The sequence below is a fragment of the Perissodus microlepis genome, chromosome 20, assembly GCF_051167445.1.
Source record: "Perissodus microlepis isolate ML-2025 ecotype Zambia chromosome 20, ASM5116744v1, whole genome shotgun sequence".
NCBI lineage: Eukaryota > Metazoa > Chordata > Actinopteri > Cichliformes > Cichlidae > Perissodus > Perissodus microlepis.
The window spans coordinates 7,477,840-7,497,169 of NC_140480.1; the positions used below are offsets into that span (position 1 = coordinate 7,477,840).

At 39.2% G+C, this 19,330-nt stretch overlaps 3 protein-coding genes across 4 annotated transcripts; 1 reads left to right on the top strand and 2 right to left on the bottom strand.

Moving 5' to 3' along the window:
- The first annotated feature begins 2,010 nt into the window (after positions 1-2,010).
- On the top strand, positions 2,011-9,346 carry mybl2a (MYB proto-oncogene like 2a). Of its 2 annotated transcripts, none has more exons than XM_084917689.1 (12): positions 2,011-2,263; positions 4,640-4,742; positions 4,976-5,047; positions 5,146-5,238; positions 5,331-5,551; positions 5,637-5,757; positions 5,989-6,042; positions 6,177-6,415; positions 6,605-7,307; positions 7,528-7,770; positions 7,910-8,110; positions 8,231-9,346. In XM_084917689.1, exons 2-12 carry the CDS (start codon positions 4,641-4,643, stop codon positions 8,822-8,824), a joined length of 2,643 nt encoding a protein of 880 aa, XP_084773815.1. In that variant the 5' UTR covers positions 2,011-2,263; position 4,640; the 3' UTR covers positions 8,825-9,346. The 2 variants fall into 2 exon arrangements, with proteins under 2 accessions (XP_084773815.1, XP_084773814.1); XM_084917688.1 differs by lacking the exon at positions 2,011-2,263 and adding an exon at positions 2,339-2,756.
- A 1,047-nt stretch (positions 9,347-10,393) lies between these two features.
- Positions 10,394-14,332, bottom strand: LOC146364015 (uncharacterized). Its single transcript, XM_084917690.1, has one exon. It carries the CDS (start codon positions 13,735-13,737, stop codon positions 11,617-11,619), a length of 2,121 nt encoding a protein of 706 aa, XP_084773816.1. The 5' UTR covers positions 13,738-14,332; the 3' UTR covers positions 10,394-11,616.
- A 659-nt stretch (positions 14,333-14,991) lies between these two features.
- On the bottom strand, positions 14,992-18,690 carry LOC146364016 (uncharacterized). Its single transcript, XM_084915948.1, has one exon. It carries the CDS (start codon positions 18,093-18,095, stop codon positions 15,975-15,977), a length of 2,121 nt encoding a protein of 706 aa, XP_084772074.1. The 5' UTR covers positions 18,096-18,690; the 3' UTR covers positions 14,992-15,974.
- Positions 18,691-19,330: the final 640 nt, after the last annotated feature.

Here is a 19,330-nt window from a genome sequence, read left to right on the forward strand (position 1 = left end):
TCCAAAAGATTTCATATACAACAAGCTTTAACTGACAGCCTTGGGTGAGTCATCTGTATATGATGGAGGCTTTGTCTCTTTTTCATCACCGATCGTATCTTCTCAGATTTCATCACTTTATGCTTCTTATTATATCACCACAAACTTATCTAAGTGAAGCGCTGCAAGCTGTGGTCACATTAACCACCAGAGACTCATTATTTTTCAATTTTTCAGGTGAGATTAACAGATAAATTATTAATCCAACAGTGAAACATGTTCACCTCACTGAGGAAAGTTGAGAGTTATTAACAGCTCGCCATCACCTTGGTAGAAGTGCCCCACTTAGTGGTCAAAAATCACCAACACTGCACATGAACACTGCTCACTCAAGCAGAAGTCAAAGGGGTGCAGTGTACACACAGAAACATGTTTGCAACTTGTATGGTTCTCAGTATCATTATGTGGACAACAGAACCTGTCGTGTCCCAGAGTCTTCTTTGGATTTCAGTGTGACCTTAAGCTGCAAATACAGGATCCAACATAAACACTGAAACAGTTTTTTTTAATTCAACACTGCAAACATATAAACTTTATAAATTATAGGAAACACACAGTGTGAAACTGCACCAACGATGAGGAGCCAGTGGTTCCTGAGCAACACTGCTGCAAAGGGTGGATGTTGGACGACACCTTATCATCCACCGGCATCCTCATAAAGGTGTAGACATCAAACTTGCTTTAGGTAAATTGATAACCAATAAATAAATATTAGGGAGGATAAAACAACATAAACATGCCGTAAATAATGATATTTATGATCAAGCCTTTTTTTAAATTAAAAAATAAAAACACTAATTTCAGCCTCCATCTTTACTTCGTTCCAGTCTTATAGAGCGGTTTACCTGGTTCACAATTCAAAATAATCTTTATTAATCTGATCCTGGGCTTTGGTGTAGGTCCTGGGTTCATCTGGTGTATGAAATAAATCATTTTAGCTCTCTTCCCTCTCCCTTTAAGCCAACTTTCTTCGGATAGGCTACCTCTAGTAAGCAGAATATTTGAACTGCTGGTGGATAGGGCTTCTGTGCTTCTCCCAGATCTGCCTGGCTGTCTGGGGTAAACATATTGAGGACAGCCAAAGCCAAAGGTTTAGAATTTGGTCATGTTTATTTTGAGCATCTACCTTTGTAAAAGCACATACTTGATAAAAATAAGGAAAAGGCTTAACATGAATTTGTGAAGCACTTGTATGCTTCCTGTGGAAACTGGTGTATAAACAAATAAGAACCGGTCATACAGTAAAACATGGTTGCATGATATGTATTCATAGGACAGGCTGATTCTGGTTCTGCTTGTGGTTTGAAAGGGAGTTCTGCCTTCCCTCTGTCACCAGGTGGTTGCTCGTATAGGGTCATGTGATTGTTGAGGGTTTTAAAAAATATATATATTGTAGAGTCTTTACCTTACAAAATAAAACTGAATTGAATTGAAATTGAATAAGAGATTTTAAGATATAATACAACGCCATGACATAAACAAAACAATTATTCCCATAAATAGGGGACTTAAACTCTTGCCATAGACAGGGTATTTACACGGATCTTAAAATGAAATAAATTTAATAATGGATGAAGTTAATCTCTTATTATTTTGACACTATCTTTTGATAACAATGTGCGTTATATACATTTACATAAATGGCAATGTAATCATCAAAACGTTATTATAACTTTAAAAGGAGGCTTTCTTATCTTAAAATGTCCATTTTTAGCAAGCACAAGTAGTATTTGCCATTTTAAAGACATTACAGGCAGAACGTTATTGAAACAGCTGCATAACAATTAGCCTACCAAGTGCCCCACTAAAGGTTTTATGAGGAAGTTATTATTACGTTAGAATATATTCAGTGGTACATTAATGTTTTGACGTGGGCTTTTTATTTTCTTAAAGTCTTTTTACAAATGTTAAAGGCGAAGTCATGCATGCAGTGTAACCAGCCTGTCTTTTGAGCAGCCATTAGCAGCAGCTCACATGGGTCGTTTCCGGGAAATGTGTGTAGCAGCTCTGCAGCAGTGGTGCTCTTGAACAGACCTTTAGTATTTCGTCCCGGCTAAATTTCAACTGATAAAAACGCCAGCAGCTCCCTGTTACTGTCTGTAGATAACCAATACAAACCGCATTAAGCATATATTACATGGAAACAATGATTTATTGTGGTTGCTAATTTCGGGTCTTCATCGGGACCGGGGGACTGAAGGGACAGAGGAGTTATATCGCGCAGGTAAGTGTGAGAAATGTGTATGTGTGTGTATATTCTTGGTGTCTTTAAAAAATAAACAAACAAGTAATATATAGGTATATGATACTTTGCGTTAGCTGGAAATGTTTCACAAAAGAATATTTTATTTGTCGTTATATTTATCACGCAGTTGCAGAGCTTGTTTGTGTTTATGGCAGTGAGTGAAACTGTGATTTCCTCCAATGCCGTCAAGTTGTGAGCTGGAAGGGCTGAACGCGACTGTTTTCCAGAAGCACTTACACAATGTTAGATTTATTTAAACATGTCCGCGTTATCTCTGCTTTCGTGTCGGCTAAATGTGCCTGTTACGACTTCCACTCCTGATGAAAGCGTTGCGTTGGGCAGGCTTGTTTTTATCCCGCACAAGCGCCGCTAGAGGCGCTCTACTTGCTAAATTAACAGCTAACGTTTTCTCAAGTGTGCTCACTGGATCTGCTATCAGAGAATTAGCTTGAAGTTGCAACCAAGTTTAAATGTAAGTTCTGCAGCTTTGCGTTATATTTTTGTTCGATCAATTGCAATAACTTTGTTTCGAGAGTCGCACAATGTACTGTTGTAGATATATAAGGTAACAATTTGTTTTCACGGCGATTTAATTGTTGGGTTGGCAGAAGCTAATGTTAGCTACTTAGCTGTGGGAAGTTGTTAGCTCTTAGCTGAATAGCATGCATGCTTATTTAACTGGTTGCTGGAGAGCAGGTGAAATACAGCAGTTAGATCTGTGATAATGTGCTCATATTTTGATATTGTATAATTGAGCAATTTTACATATTAGTGCTATGTCTTCAATTTGTAAACTCTGTAACATATTGTATTATTTAAATAGTGTAGTCTGTTACTGTTACTGTCTTGGAGCAGCTGTAATCCAGATAATTTCCTTAGAGAGAGGGTAGAATTAAGACTCAAAAATCAACTTTGAGTAATTATTTATTGACTGGTAATGTGTGTTATATTTGAAATGTACTCAATAAATGAATGAAATTCATTCCAACCCATTTACACTGTAGTTATTATTAGATATCCCAATGGTGACTGCTTAGGTTAAGAGCATTACAGATGACTATATGTGTTACTTACTTCTTTCTTTTTTCCTCGGCTGCCTTAATTCCTTCTGGCACAAATTCAACAAGATGCTGGAAACATTCCTCAGAGATTTTGGTTTATATTGAATTGGTAGCACAAAGTACCACACAGTTGGTGCATATTTGTCTGCTGCACATTGATGAGGTTCCCATTCCACCACATTCAAAAGGTTGTCTGTTTGATTGATGTCTGGAAATTGTGGAGGCCATTTGATTTCAATGCACTTCAGTTTAATTTATATAGCCCTAAATCACAACAACAGTTGCCTCAAGGAACTTTATATTGTTAGGTCAAGACCATACAATAATACAGAAGAAACGAAGAAAACGGCAACAATCATGTGACCCTCTATGAGCTAGCACTTTGGTGACATTGGGAAAGAAAAACTCCCTTTTTTAAGAGGAAAAGGCCTCAGTTTTCTGTTCTTAGCTCTCAGGAGTGGCACCTCATGTGGTGTTCTGCTGCCTTAGCCCATCTGCTTCAAGGTTTGATATGCTTGCATTCCCAGTTGTAGCGAGTGCTTGAGTTAATGTTGCCTTCCTATCAGCTTGAAACCGTTTGGCTATTCTACTCGAATCTCTAGTATCAACAAGGCAATTTTGCTCTAAGAACAATTGCTCACTGGATATTTTTTCTTTTCTTTTTTTTAACCATAGTTATTAGACAGCTCGTTAGCTGACGTGACTTAGATATGTATGTTGAAAAAGATTTTGCTGTTAATTTGCTCTGTAGTTTATTTTCTTTAATAACTTTGACACATCTTATGTGATTTTTAAAGTTCAAACAACAAATATGCCAACACTTGCATACTTCATTCTTAGTGCCTTCATTTTTAATATCTGTTACATTTACAATAGATTTCGGTATTGACTTGCAAAAATGTAGATCTCAGTTGATACTGGATCTTTAGGGATTAACATAAATTCAGATATCTATATATGAATTCATATTCTCTATTTACATACATATTTACATGGAGTATTTCAGAGATCTATTGAAAATAGCAATGAAGTCATTGTTTGTTAACTTGTCCTTAAGATCACAGTCTGCTCAACTGTGAATTGTACTCTGCTGCATGTGCTGCAGACAGTACTGAGTATATTGTAAATGATGGCTCTGGAGTTATTTGTTTGGGTTTAATGTCAACCATGTCATAGTCAGTGTTCATCGCTGAGACATCTGAGCTCTCTCTTGTGTGTCTTTGCACTTGCACTGGGAAATTTAAATAAAGTAAAATATTTATATTTGAGTTATTGGTTATCTTTGTGTTTGCAGCATGGACGATGAGGGAGATGATAATCTATGCTTTGACACTGACTCAGATTTAGTAGAAAATAAGGACGGTACCAGGTGTCAAGTCAAATGGACTCAGGAAGAGGTAAGTTGAAAGAAGTCTCAGGACAACTTTTTCTCTTCCTACAGCATCTTGATTTTCACATAATTTATTCAGTTACTGTTACTAATGTCATATTGTTGGTTGTTTTTTGGCTCATATTAATTAACTATAAATTTATTGAAACTACCTGGCTAACTCAGTATCTGTAAATGTCGGTGTAATGTGTTGATGATAACCCATGTACTGTGTTTGGACTTATTTTCTCTGACATTTAGGATGAAAATCTCAAAATTCTGGTCTGCAACATTGGAAAAAAAGATTGGAAAACTATTGCTAGTTTTTTACCAGTAAGTTTTGGTACATGCAGACATTGTTCAAGAATAAGATGAATAACAGCAGTGAATTCTGAGTTAATACAGCGTGACATGTCTTGTTCCTTGTACAGGGGCGAACAGAATACCAGTGTATGCACCGCTGGCGAAAATATCTGGATCCTGACTTAATTAAAGGCTTCTGGTCCAAAGAGGAAGATGAAAAGGTGGGAAAATGAAAAACATGGTTTTAGTTTGGATATTTTCCTTTTTTTGTTATTTAAATTCTGTTTTTACTTTTGTATTTTTCTCTGGATAGATAGTAGAGCTTGTGGCCAAGTATGGCACCAAGCACTGGACTCTAATTTCAAAGCAACTAAAGGGTCGATTGGGGAAGCAGTGCCGTGATCGCTGGCACAATCACCTCGACCCAATGATCAGTAAGAGCTGCTGGACTGATGAAGAGGATCTCATCATCTATAAAGCCCACTCCATTCTGGGAAACCGGTGGGCTGAGATTTCCAGGCTGCTCCCAGGAAGGTGGGCCAGTTAGCTAGCAATGACTGAATTTTTAAAATATGATTAGCAATCAAAATGCAATTTATTTATTTATTTTTTCTGGCAGGTCTGACAATTCTGTGAAGAATCATTGGAATTCGACTATCAAACGTAAAGCAGAGCTGGGCTTCTTTAGAGATGCTGCTCAAAGCATTTCCATTGATATTCAGCAATTTGTGGATGGAGAGGTACAGTGCTTATTGGATGTAGTTCATACTTTTTAAGGCTTCATTTTCAGTTATAACTGATGAGATATACCAGTATTGTTAGATAGATTTTATACTGGGACATAGCCAGCTCAAAAAATTCAAAGCTGCTTGTTTTTAATGTCACTAAACTACCATTTTTTCCTGCAGTTTTAAGTTACAGTAAACTTTGATATTGTTAATTGTGAATTAATTTTACATGATGTGTTACAGGTGGATTTCAAATGTGACGTTGTTTTAGATGCCGAACCAGTAACTCCTGAAGTGGTGAGCTTGCTATAGCTGTATTTCTGAAGAAAAGATTTAGGAATTCATAAATGCCTAAATCTGTCAGGATTTCACACAAGCTGTTCTCATCCGACAAGTTTGGTTTACCTATTGTGCGTTTTGCTCTGCTGCAGCTCAGGCCTGAGAAGTCAATGCAGGACAAGGAGCACCATAAAGCCAAGCAGAAGACTGCTGCTCCACCTCCGCAGAGGTCTACATTAAAGAGAGAGTATTCCTCCCCCAGTAATTCTTTGCTCCCCTGCTCAAAATCCAGTCCCAGCTCTGGCACCGCACCACCAGCCGTGCAGGTGGACCAGAAAAAGTTTGCTGATGCAGCACTAAGGATGATTGCTGAGGACATGTTGCCCCTCAGGTGAGTTCTTCTGCTGATAGTTGAGATAGTGTTGGTTTGTGATTCACTGAAGGAGGTTTGGTAATCCTTAAGTCAATGCAATTTTCTTGTCACTCTGTGGTTATGTTGTAAACTTTGTAAAAGCTTTTATATATTGAATTAATATTTACTGTATATCATTAAATGTATGATTCACTTTATTCCGCACAGCTTTGTTGAAGGGGCTGGCTTCAGGTCTTTCATGAGTACGATCAGCCCTGAGTACAACAAGCTATCCCAGCGCGCAGTGGCCCTGCAGCTTTATGACGAGGTGGAACGAGCCATCAAGCCTCAGCTCATCCGTGATCTTAAATCCTGCCTTGCCACAATGAAAGATGGTGAAAGTGCCATTCATGTCACCGTTGATCTCTGGGCAGGGGCTCAAACCCTGCCAGTAGAGGATCCCATTGTTGTTGTCCAGCTTCACTTTATCAGTGATTCCTGGCAGCTCCGCCGTCCTATTGTGGCCTTCCGTCATGTCAGCCACAAAAACCTCAGCACTTGTGTGTCCAGGGAGCTCGAAGGTGTGCTGCTCAGCTACGGGATCTTTCCTCGCAGCATCAGCTACGTCCTTGCCAACCAGGCCAAAGAAGCCCTAGCTACAAACAACTTGTTCTGTGACTACAAGATTATGTGCACGTCCAATAGAGGAGAACCGGATGGAGATGAAGTGCTGGCCTTTCTGTCAGACCAAATGTCTGAAGCAGAGTCCCCTTTTTCCGAGCTGCAGATGGGGACAAGGACTACATGTGCTGCCAGGACACTGCAGATAGTGATTAGGGATGCCTTAAGAAATTCAAGAGTAGTAGAGAACCTGCTCTCACAGGTCCACAATGTGGTGGCTTTCTTTAAGAGCAGCCCCTACTGGAGCGAGGTATGAGACTAAAGGATTTAAATGTTATTTCCAAGGTATTTAAAGCTGGGTTTCAATATATTCATTTTCATTGCGAGGGAGAAAAACAGAATTTAAGAGACGTTTCCTCTTGCTTACATTATTTAGTGTAATGTGGCAAATGTTTTACAGAAAAGATGCAGACCTGAGCTCTTTTAACAAGATTATTTTTGCCCTTTTTCTCTTTTTTCTTTTAAATTAGGTTTTGATGAAGGAGTACAATGTGTCTTTGTGCCCGTCCTCTAGCAACTGTCGTTGGAACTCCATGATGCTATCATTACGGCGAATGGTCCAGGAGTCTGTCTGGAGCTCCATCATGACTCTCCTGGCCCAGGCACGCATAGAGGCTAGTGACACAGCCAGCGCCCCACCGCTGGTCATGGTTAAGAGGGAACAAGTGATTGACATTCTCGGTCTTCTTGAGCCCTTTGAGGAGGCTTTGCAGGTAACAGAGCAAGTTTATCTATAATGAAATTTCCAAATCTACATGTGTAACCTTTTGTTCAGTAATCCCATAATCAGGCTAAGAAGAAATGTGAACAGGGTCTTTAATAGAAGACATGTTTGTGTCTTATCTATCGTAGGTCCTGCAGGGAAATGGTGTGACTATGTCTCTCATCATACCGTCCCTCATTGGACTTGATAAAACCTTGGAGAATTGTGTCACCAACTACACCCACTTCTGCAAGGCCCTGCGCACAGGCCTCTACACACACTTCCAGCCAGTGATTCACCAGAAGGACATGATACTAGCTGCTGTGCTGGATCCTAGGATCAAACTGCAGGTACCAAATTAGGCCAGAAGCATAGCGGACTTCTGTAGATTTATATTTAATTGAATATGCGTGTTGAGTAGATAAAGGAAAAAAATGTGTGTACATTTAAAACAACCATTTTTTTTGCAGCCGTTTTCTGATGACAACCAGGATGAACAGAGTGATTTCCTAACACCTCCGTCAAAATCTGAGGCTCGCAGCATTGTTGAGTCCACATTAGAAAACATGGAAGCCTCAACTTTTCCTACTGTTGAGGCAGAGAAAGATCAGACAGGCAGTGGGCTGGAGCACGATGTGAAAGAAGAAAGCCAGACAGATGCCGTGATGGACACTTGTGCTGGCAGCTCAGACAACAACTGTCCTGAAATCAGTGAAAACGACCTCAAGAGGAAGTCCATCTTCAACTTCCTTCAGCCGCCTGCAAAGACTCTAAAGATGTCAGAGTTCGACGTGTACCTGTCTGAACCGCTGTGGGAAAGCAACTCTACTCTTCAGTACTGGAAATGTGCTTCTCGATTCCCGAAGCTCCAAGGCCTCGCCAAGAAGCTGCTGGCGGTGCCCGCCACATCTGGAGGTTTTGACCGTTTCAGTCCGATGGCTGCGTGCATTGTGAAAGCAAAAAGGAACCGCCTGCCACCTCACACCACAGAGAGACTGCTACTGTACAAAAACTCTGTAAAAGTGAAGACTGTTAAAAAGCCCAGTCGGGCTGCTAAACACTGATGGATAACAGCTGAGTGTGGCAGAGCTTTCACAGCATTAAACAGAAACTCTGCCTCTACTTTTAAAAACTGTGCCATACGCTAAGAAGGAGGGTGAACTGCTAATACCTCTTATATTGTAGCAAATGAATCAGCTGACTCTTTCTTCCTAGAACGCATTTGCTGGACTGCATTACAAAAAAAAAACAAGTCCTGTGTTACAGCTGGTTTCATCAGTTTGTTAAAGGGACGCATTCTGGTCAGTGATCCTCACAGCTTCATACCTGCAGCAGCGATAGAGATGCACACTGTCTCTGCGTGCTGTACGGTGCTGCTCAGAGTTGTACTTTGTCCCTTCCACACATGATTCAAGTCAGAGCTCTCTACTGAATTGGGAAATGGCAAATTAGAAATGGAGTCAGTGAATGAATGGTATCTGATTCACTTCAAACCAAAATGAGTTCAGCTTGTATCGTTCTTTTGCAGAATGTCATGTTTTCTTACTGCAATTTTTGTTAAGACAGTAATAAAATGTCAAATCAGAGGTTGAATGCTTATTTATTTCCACTATGGACTGATAAATGAGATATTTGCTGCCAAACGTGATGGAACAGTAGATCTTTATATTGAATTTGGCTATTCAGTCCCTCCAGCAAAAGTCATTTATATTTTATAGTCAAATGAGAAATCCACTGTACATTTCTTTCAGGCATTACAGTTTTGTTTCATTCATTCTAACGTGAAATACAACAGTGTCAGCATCTTTTCAGCTTTTTATCAGACTTGTCTTTCACCATTTTCAAATAGCCTAATCAATAATTCATGTACTTTCATAGATGCTGTTATTTTCCTCAAAACCTTAAATTTCTAAAAAGAAAACATTTTGCTTGGATAAACTATGTCTGATGGAAGTTGATGGAAAAGCTTAGTTTAGTTTGGCTTTGTCAGGTAGGCTGATGTTGGCATTGAATGACAGCTACCTGATTTTACTGTGGTAAAGACCGATAATGTGTTGAAAATTAACACCAGTGTTATGAGTGCTTTGATCTCCTCTGAGAAGCATTCAAAAAGGTTTTGCTTGCATTAAACATTGGAGTATGTATCAGCTGTGTTATCAAGAAACTGAGATATCTGCTTGAAACTGGAACTGATATTAAAGACAGTTTGCGACTGAAGAAAACTGTGAGAACATTTTTTTAATCCTCTCATTGATTCATCTTCAGTTGAAACTGCGTCAAATCAGCTGCCAATAAGTAATTTAAATGCATTCTATTTTGTTTTAGTGTTATTATTCATTTACATTTTATTGCGTCATTGTAGTGCATTTTACTTGTTTTAGTTGCATTCTAGTTTGTAAAGCAAGTTGTGCAGCATGGGCTGTTGGAAATGTGCTCGATCAATAAACTTGACCTTGACCATGTGTGGAGGGAGCCAGAAACATGCTGCTGTTTGCACATTGTAACGTTGGACCCAAGAAACATAAACTGGAGCGAATATGACGACAGCAGAACTTTTATTTAATACTGTGGTTTTGTACTGGGACACAGACACTCCTGCTCTCTCTCTCTGCTGTCACGTCCGCCTCCCTCCTCCGACTGTCACTGCCAACATATAAAGAGACACAATCACTGTCAGATCCCAGCACACCTGTTCACCCCGCCCCTGCGCCGCCCCGGGAGCTCACTGCGTCACCCCTCCTCTGCAGCTGGCCAGAGACCACACCCACGCCACACACATATTTAATAATTGGCTCTGCAGAGGAGCTAAAGAAGAGTCCAGCATGTTGCTCTGACTGTGTAACTCCTAAAGGTACAGTAACGGCAACATTGCCTAGTGACTGATCAGGCCAGTAACATTTCTGTTTCTCATATAAACCATCTCAGTGACTTCAGCAGAGATATTTCGTTAGTCAGGGTAAATACAAGGATTAGCTACCGAACATGTGCTTTTCCTCAATGTCTGACTGCGAATGACTGAAAATGTGTTTACTTTAAAAAATGAAATATGTATTTGGCCACAGTAACTAAAGGTTCGCTAACTAAAAACTAACTAAAATGTAGCTTTAAAAATAGCTGAGAAAAGCCTATTTTAATAACCTCACTCCACTTCCTGCCACTGTACAAAAATGAAGCCAAAATTCCCTTTTCATGGGGACTGCCATCACTTTGTATTTTTGAAGCCAGTGTGTGCGTAGTAGTGAATAAAAGCAGATCAAAAGTACTCAAATACAACCACTTGTACACATCAAAAGAAAAACTCAGTTCACATCAATTTTATTTGTGCCAATTTTAAACCTTTATTATATTATAATATATAATATAATATTGCAAGGTAACATCCCTACAATATTATATTATAATATATAATATAATATTGCAAGGTAACATCCCTACAATAACGCAGAGAAAACCCAACAATCCGAAGATCCCCTATGAGCAAGCACTTGGCGACAGTGGGAAGGAAAAACTCCCTTTTAACAGGAAGACACCTTCAGTAGAACCAGGCTCAGTGAGGGGCGGCCATCTACCGCGACCGGTTGGGGGTGATGAAGCGACATAGATGAAATGCATGTCACTTCCTCACACATGCAGAGATGTCCTTATTGTCTTACATTTATGATGTTATAGCAAATACAGCCTCTCCTGGGTTACGGATGTAATATACCCTCAGGATGGGCGGGTATTAAATTTTTTTTCTAATATTGTCTCTTTGTGATTTATTTTGACTTTGGAAACAAAGAAATAGATCTTTTTTAACCAGCTTAAAAGCTGATTATTTCTTTGGAGTCAGTGTGAGAACTGGTAGGAGGATTTTTTAGATTTGTTCGGGTTTGGCTGAAGGCCGGCGCTTGAGTATTTTTGTACCAGGATTGTATACTCTACGTAGAGTTGACTGGGAAATAAGTACAGGTGGATGGGGATGAAACATTTCTTCTTCTGCCTTGGGAGTAACAGTGGACTTGAGGTTGAGTGAGCTCCTAGACTCAGACTGCTTCTTTGAGTTGTCTACAGTTTTAGACCGGGCCCTAGTGGAAATAGGAGGTAGCAGGCCATGCACTGCTTTTAGCTTACTGTCATATGTGGTAAGCTTGTTACCCATTTTACCCTTAAGGTCTCTAACTTCTTTCTGTTGTTCTTTCAGCTCATTGTCGTCTTTGGATGGAAAGTATTCCGTATTGCTCAGGTCAAATCTCACCTTTTTCCGGGCTATTTGTTCATCCCCATCCTTTCTTTGCTGCTCTGGGGAGGCTTTTTTCTCGACTTGCACAGTGTGGCCGAGCGTGTCATAAAGTCCCTTCAGCTGTTGCAGCAGATCGTCATTTTCTTTTGTCTGTACTGCATTCTTTTGTCGTTGAATGCCAATGTCAGTTTCCAGTTCTTCTATTACTTGCTCAAGCTTAAATACTGCGTGTTTGGACTTTGTCAGAGCTTTCTCAACCTCTTCTTTGTCCTCCACAGTTTGCGTCAACTTTGACTTCACTGTGAAGAGGTTGTCATTTGCAGAGCTAAGCTGTTTCTCGTGTTCTTTCTTTTGTTCTGCCTGCTGCAGTTTGATAATGTCCAGCTCAGTCTTTACAGCATTATAGCTGGTCTTAGCATTGGCAAGGTCTACGTTTGTCTCTTGGAGTTCTTGAGCCTTTTCTTTGATTTTATTCTGAAGTGTCTTTATAGTGTCTCTAGCTGTATAGAGTTCGTTCTCAATGCAGAACTTTGTCTCAGAAAGGAGCACTTTATCAGACCTAAGATTTTCACTTCTCTTTATCTCCAGTTCCAGATCGTTTTCTGCTTTGCTAAGAGCAGTTTTCAGACGGGCTATGTTATTTTCTTGGGATGAAATTTTCTTCCCAGATTCCTGCGTCTCATTTTCAAATTTAATTATTTGCTTAGTTTTAACCTTAAGGCATTTTTCCAGGCGGTCGATAGTAAAACGTTGCCTTGCCAGCTCCTTTATCTGACTTTCAGATTCCAGGACTTTGGCTTTTAACTCTTTCCTCAACGTTATGTTGTTACATTCCTTCTCCCTAAGACATACTTTCAGTTCATCATTTTTCTTTGTCAGTTTGTTTTTCTCGTCTATTGCCCAGCGCTTTCCCGCTTTATACTCCTCATTTTGTCTTTGACACTTTTTAAGTTCAGCCTGTAGTTTCTCTTTTTCTTCTTCCACACTTTTAACTTTCTGTTGACGGCAGTACACCTCCCCAGGTAGTGTAAGAAGCTCGTCTATCCTTCTTTCAAGGAAGTCATTACGATGAATGTACTTCTCATTGTTCTGAATCTCAGTCTGAAGCTGCTCATTTTGTTTCTGCAGTTCTTTAACATTTTCATTTTTTTCCTCAGTCGTCTTGCTTAGCTTCATCTTGAGTTCTTGGTTTTCCTGCTCATTTTGGATTTTAAGGACAACCAGAGATTCCACCTCCTTTTCTTTCTTGTCCCGCATCGTTTTTTCAGTGGCACACTTATTTTCAAGGTGTTTGATTGCCTTACGAAGAGCCCGAATTTTTGCCTCATATTTGTTTGTGAGATCTACATTCTGTGACTCTGCGGACCTTAGCTGGGATTTGGTTTCCAGCAAAACATTTTCCATTTTTTCCATCTTTTCATCTTTGGATTCCTCTGTCATCTTAGCAACCAGTTCCTGTTCTTCTTTCAAAGATGCCTCAAGACTTGAAATCTTAGAATTCTTTTCATCGATTTCCTCAAGCTGAAGCTTTTCAGCTTGTTTGTACTTTTGTATTTCATTTCTGAGCACCTGCATTTCTTTGGACTCGTCTTTCATCTTTGCAACCAGTCCCTGCTCTTTTTTCAAAGATGCCTCAAGACTTGAAATCCTACAATTCTTTTCTTGGATTTCCTCAAGCTGAAGTTTTTCAGCTTGTTTGTAATTTTCTATCTCATTTCTGAGCATCTGCATATCAAAGTAGCTTAGGGAAGTCATTTCGAAATGAATGTATTTAGTTTAGTTTATACGACCTGTTATTCTGTGTTTGAAAAATGATCTACTCAATGAGACGACAAAGTGTTCGCAAGTGGAAACTGAAACCCTACTTACTTCAGAACTATAGCGATCTATGGGTTCAAGGTATGTACTTGGGGGATATTTATAGGATCTGACTCCGCCCCCAGAACTGTCTTCAAAGGAGTTCAAGTGACGTTATCGCCGAACGTCGTGACATTCAAAGGACAGTCTATTATGATGTCATTTTGTTCCAGAATGGGTTACATTTGAATTTGTGTCTTTGCAAGTTTGATCAGCTTGCATTGCGATTTTTTTTTTAGCAGACTTTAGCGATCCTTCTACTTGGCCTGTCTTCAAGTTTAAGGTATCTGTCGTTTCCCACCGTATCCCGCCCGGATCGATCCATTTATGTACGAGCCCATCCGCCCCCGGATCCGTTCATCGGGGCTCATCGCTGCTGTTGTAGTCACTTGTCCGGAGCTAACAACAGCTGTTGAGCTGACTATTAAGCTAACATTATGCCCGCTAGTGTTAGGTTCACGTGTCCTACAAGTCACACTTTTTCTGTGATAAACAGTTGAATTAAATTCTTACAGCGTATGAGAGGCTACTAGCGTCAAAACATTAGCAATAGGTGACAATAACGAGTGCTGGAGGATTTATTTAGTTATTTATTTAGACCCATTTCTTCAGTATAAGAAGCCATACTATCAGAACACCGCAATACAGATACAACTAATACTGGCGAACATCACAAAAGGTACAAGTACTTATTCTGCAGAAAAACTTTCACCATTTGTGCTTAAGAGTATATGAATTTATATGACTACTGCTTATGTTGAAGATTAAGCTCAGTTTTAATATTTCATGTCATTTTATAATGATCATAGCGTATGCAGAGATGACACATATTTTTCCATTTTAATATTCAGCTGAGCATGAATGGAATGTCAGAGTGGTGTCTGACAGTATATATGTATCTTATTATAATGAACATAGTGTATATATGTATGAATGTTTGATTCAAAGATAAGATTAGACATTTAAAATAAATTAATAACAAACAAAAATCTTGCAGGTTGAGCACTGTGTGAACCAGGAAACATTCAAGAAGATGAAAAATATATTAAATGAAAATACTGAGCTCATCGTTGATCAGCTTGGATTGTGTAGATCACAAATCTTTTGGTGTGAATCTTTTTTTATTTAATTTTTATAATATCCATCGTGACTCTCTTTTTCATCAGTGGAACTCTGTCCCAGTCTGCTCCACCACCGGGAGATTCTCCGCTGTCCACGATGTCTTCACTGTCAGGGTAAATACAAGGATTAGCTACCGAACATGTGCTTTTCCTCAATGTCTGACTGCGAATGACTGAAAATGTGTTTACTTTAAAAAATGAAATATGTATTTGGCCACAGTAACTAAAGGTTCGCTAACTAAAAACTAACTAAAATGTAGCTTTAAAAATAGCTGAGAAAAGCCTATTTTAATAACCTCACTCCACTTCCTGCCACTGTACAAAAATGAAGCCAAAATTCCCTTTTCATGGGGACTGCCATCACTTTGTATTTTTGAAGCCAGTGTGTGCGTAGTAGTGAATAAAAGCAGATCAAAAGTACTCAAATACAACCACTTGTACACATCAAAAGAAAAACTCAGTTCACATCAATTTTATTTGTGCCAATTTTAAACCTTTATTATATTATAATATATAATATAATATTGCAAGGTAACATCCCTACAATATTATATTATAATATATAATATAATATTGCAAGGTAACATCCCTACAATAACGCAGAGAAAACCCAACAATCCGAAGATCCCCTATGAGCAAGCACTTGGCGACAGTGGGAAGGAAAAACTCCCTTTTAACAGGAAGACACCTTCAGTAGAACCAGGCTCAGTGAGGGGCGGCCATCTACCGCGACCGGTTGGGGGTGATGAAGCGACATAGATGAAATGCATGTCACTTCCTCACACATGCAGAGATGTCCTTATTGTCTTACATTTATGATGTTATAGCAAATACAGCCTCTCCTGGGTTACGGATGTAATATACCCTCAGGATGGGCGGGTATTAAATTTTTTTTCTAATATTGTCTCTTTGTGATTTATTTTGACTTTGGAAACAAAGAAATAGATCTTTTTTAACCAGCTTAAAAGCTGATTATTTCTTTGGAGTCAGTGTGAGAACTGGTAGGAGGATTTTTTAGATTTGTTCGGGTTTGGCTGAAGGCCGGCGCTTGAGTATTTTTGTACCAGGATTGTATACTCTACGTAGAGTTGACTGGGAAATAAGTACAGGTGGATGGGGATGAAACATTTCTTCTTCTGCCTTGGGAGTAACAGTGGACTTGAGGTTGAGTGAGCTCCTAGACTCAGACTGCTTCTTTGAGTTGTCTACAGTTTTAGACCGGGCCCTAGTGGAAATAGGAGGTAGCAGGCCATGCACTGCTTTTAGCTTACTGTCATATGTGGTAAGCTTGTTACCCATTTTACCCTTAAGGTCTCTAACTTCTTTCTGTTGTTCTTTCAGCTCATTGTCGTCTTTGGATGGAAAGTATTCCGTATTGCTCAGGTCAAATCTCACCTTTTTCCGGGCTATTTGTTCATCCCCATCCTTTCTTTGCTGCTCTGGGGAGGCTTTTTTCTCGACTTGCACAGTGTGGCCGAGCGTGTCATAAAGTCCCTTCAGCTGTTGCAGCAGATCGTCATTTTCTTTTGTCTGTACTGCATTCTTTTGTCGTTGAATGCCAATGTCAGTTTCCAGTTCTTCTATTACTTGCTCAAGCTTAAATACTGCGTGTTTGGACTTTGTCAGAGCTTTCTCAACCTCTTCTTTGTCCTCCACAGTTTGCGTCAACTTTGACTTCACTGTGAAGAGGTTGTCATTTGCAGAGCTAAGCTGTTTCTCGTGTTCTTTCTTTTGTTCTGCCTGCTGCAGTTTGATAATGTCCAGCTCAGTCTTTACAGCATTATAGCTGGTCTTAGCATTGGCAAGGTCTACGTTTGTCTCTTGGAGTTCTTGAGCCTTTTCTTTGATTTTATTCTGAAGTGTCTTTATAGTGTCTCTAGCTGTATAGAGTTCGTTCTCAATGCAGAACTTTGTCTCAGAAAGGAGCACTTTATCAGACCTAAGATTTTCACTTCTCTTTATCTCCAGTTCCAGATCGTTTTCTGCTTTGCTAAGAGCAGTTTTCAGACGGGCTATGTTATTTTCTTGGGATGAAATTTTCTTCCCAGATTCCTGCGTCTCATTTTCAAATTTAATTATTTGCTTAGTTTTAACCTTAAGGCATTTTTCCAGGCGGTCGATAGTAAAACGTTGCCTTGCCAGCTCCTTTATCTGACTTTCAGATTCCAGGACTTTGGCTTTTAACTCTTTCCTCAACGTTATGTTGTTACATTCCTTCTCCCTAAGACATACTTTCAGTTCATCATTTTTCTTTGTCAGTTTGTTTTTCTCGTCTATTGCCCAGCGCTTTCCCGCTTTATACTCCTCATTTTGTCTTTGACACTTTTTAAGTTCAGCCTGTAGTTTCTCTTTTTCTTCTTCCACACTTTTAACTTTCTGTTGACGGCAGTACACCTCCCCAGGTAGTGTAAGAAGCTCGTCTATCCTTCTTTCAAGGAAGTCATTACGATGAATGTACTTCTCATTGTTCTGAATCTCAGTCTGAAGCTGCTCATTTTGTTTCTGCAGTTCTTTAACATTTTCATTTTTTTCCTCAGTCGTCTTGCTTAGCTTCATCTTGAGTTCTTGGTTTTCCTGCTCATTTTGGATTTTAAGGACAACCAGAGATTCCACCTCCTTTTCTTTCTTGTCCCGCATCGTTTTTTCAGTGGCACACTTATTTTCAAGGTGTTTGATTGCCTTACGAAGAGCCCGAATTTTTGCCTCATATTTGTTTGTGAGATCTACATTCTGTGACTCTGCGGACCTTAGCTGGGATTTGGTTTCCAGCAAAACATTTTCCATTTTTTCCATCTTTTCATCTTTGGATTCCTCTGTCATCTTAGCAACCAGTTCCTGTTCTTCTTTCAAAGATGCCTCAAGACTTGAAATCTTAGAATTCTTTTCATCGATTTCCTCAAGCTGAAGCTTTTCAGCTTGTTTGTACTTTTGTATTTCATTTCTGAGCACCTGCATTTCTTTGGACTCGTCTTTCATCTTTGCAACCAGTCCCTGCTCTTTTTTCAAAGATGCCTCAAGACTTGAAATCCTACAATTCTTTTCTTGGATTTCCTCAAGCTGAAGTTTTTCAGCTTGTTTGTAATTTTCTATCTCATTTCTGAGCATCTGCATATCAAAGTAGCTTAGGGAAGTCATTTCGAAATGAATGTATTTAGTTTAGTTTATACGACCTGTTATTCTGTGTTTGAAAAATGATCTACTCAATGAGACGACAAAGTGTTCGCAAGTGGAAACTGAAACCCTACTTACTTCAGAACTATAGCGATCTATGGGTTCAAGGTATGTACTTGGGGGATATTTATAGGATCTGACTCCGCCCCCAGAACTGTCTTCAAAGGAGTTCAAGTGACGTTATCGCCGAACGTCGTGACATTCAAAGGACAGTCTATTATGATGTCATTTTGTTCCAGAATGGGTTACATTTGAATTTGTGTCTTTGCAAGTTTGATCAGCTTGCATTGCGATTTTTTTTTTAGCAGACTTTAGCGATCCTTCTACTTGGCCTGTCTTCAAGTTTAAGGTATCTGTCGTTTCCCACCGTATCCCGCCCGGATCGATCCATTTATGTACGAGCCCATCCGCCCCCGGATCCGTTCATCGGGGCTCATCGCTGCTGTTGTAGTCACTTGTCCGGAGCTAACAACAGCTGTTGAGCTGACTATTAAGCTAACATTATGCCCGCTAGTGTTAGGTTCACGTGTCCTACAAGTCACACTTTTTCTGTGATAAACAGTTGAATTAAATTCTTACAGCGTATGAGAGGCTACTAGCGTCAAAACATTAGCAATAGGTGACAATAACGAGTGCTGGAGGATTTATTTAGTTATTTATTTAGACCCATTTCTTCAGTATAAGAAGCCATACTATCAGAACACCGCAATACAGATACAACTAATACTGGCGAACATCACAAAAGGTACAAGTACTTATTCTGCAGAAAAACTTTCACCATTTGTGCTTAAGAGTATATGAATTTATATGACTACTGCTTATGTTGAAGATTAAGCTCAGTTTTAATATTTCATGTCATTTTATAATGATCATAGCGTATGCAGAGATGACACATATTTTTCCATTTTAATATTCAGCTGAGCATGAATGGAATGTCAGAGTGGTGTCTGACAGTATATATGTATCTTATTATAATGAACATAGTGTATATATGTATGAATGTTTGATTCAAAGATAAGATTAGACATTTAAAATAAATTAATAACAAACAAAAATCTTGCAGGTTGAGCACTGTGTGAACCAGGAAACATTCAAGCAGATGAAAAATATATTAAATGAAAATACTGAGCTCATCGTTGATCAGCTTGGATTGTGTAGATCACAAATCTTTTGGTGTGAATCTTTTTTTATTTAATTTT

Excerpts from the sequence above, each read along its gene's own strand:
- LOC146364015 (XM_084917690.1), bottom strand. The coding sequence starts at position 13,737 with ATGACTTCCCTAAGCTACTTTGATATGCAGATGCTCAGAAATGAGATA.
- mybl2a (XM_084917689.1), top strand. The coding sequence starts at position 4,641 with ATGGACGATGAGGGAGATGATAATCTATGCTTTGACACTGACTCAGAT. Across the intron at positions 5,758-5,988 it reads AGCAATTTGTGGATGGAGAG|GTGGATTTCAAATGTGACGT; the intron begins GTACAGTGCTTA and ends GATGTGTTACAG. Across the intron at positions 7,771-7,909 it reads CCTTTGAGGAGGCTTTGCAG|GTCCTGCAGGGAAATGGTGT; the intron begins GTAACAGAGCAA and ends TATCTATCGTAG.
- LOC146364016 (XM_084915948.1), bottom strand. The coding sequence starts at position 18,095 with ATGACTTCCCTAAGCTACTTTGATATGCAGATGCTCAGAAATGAGATA.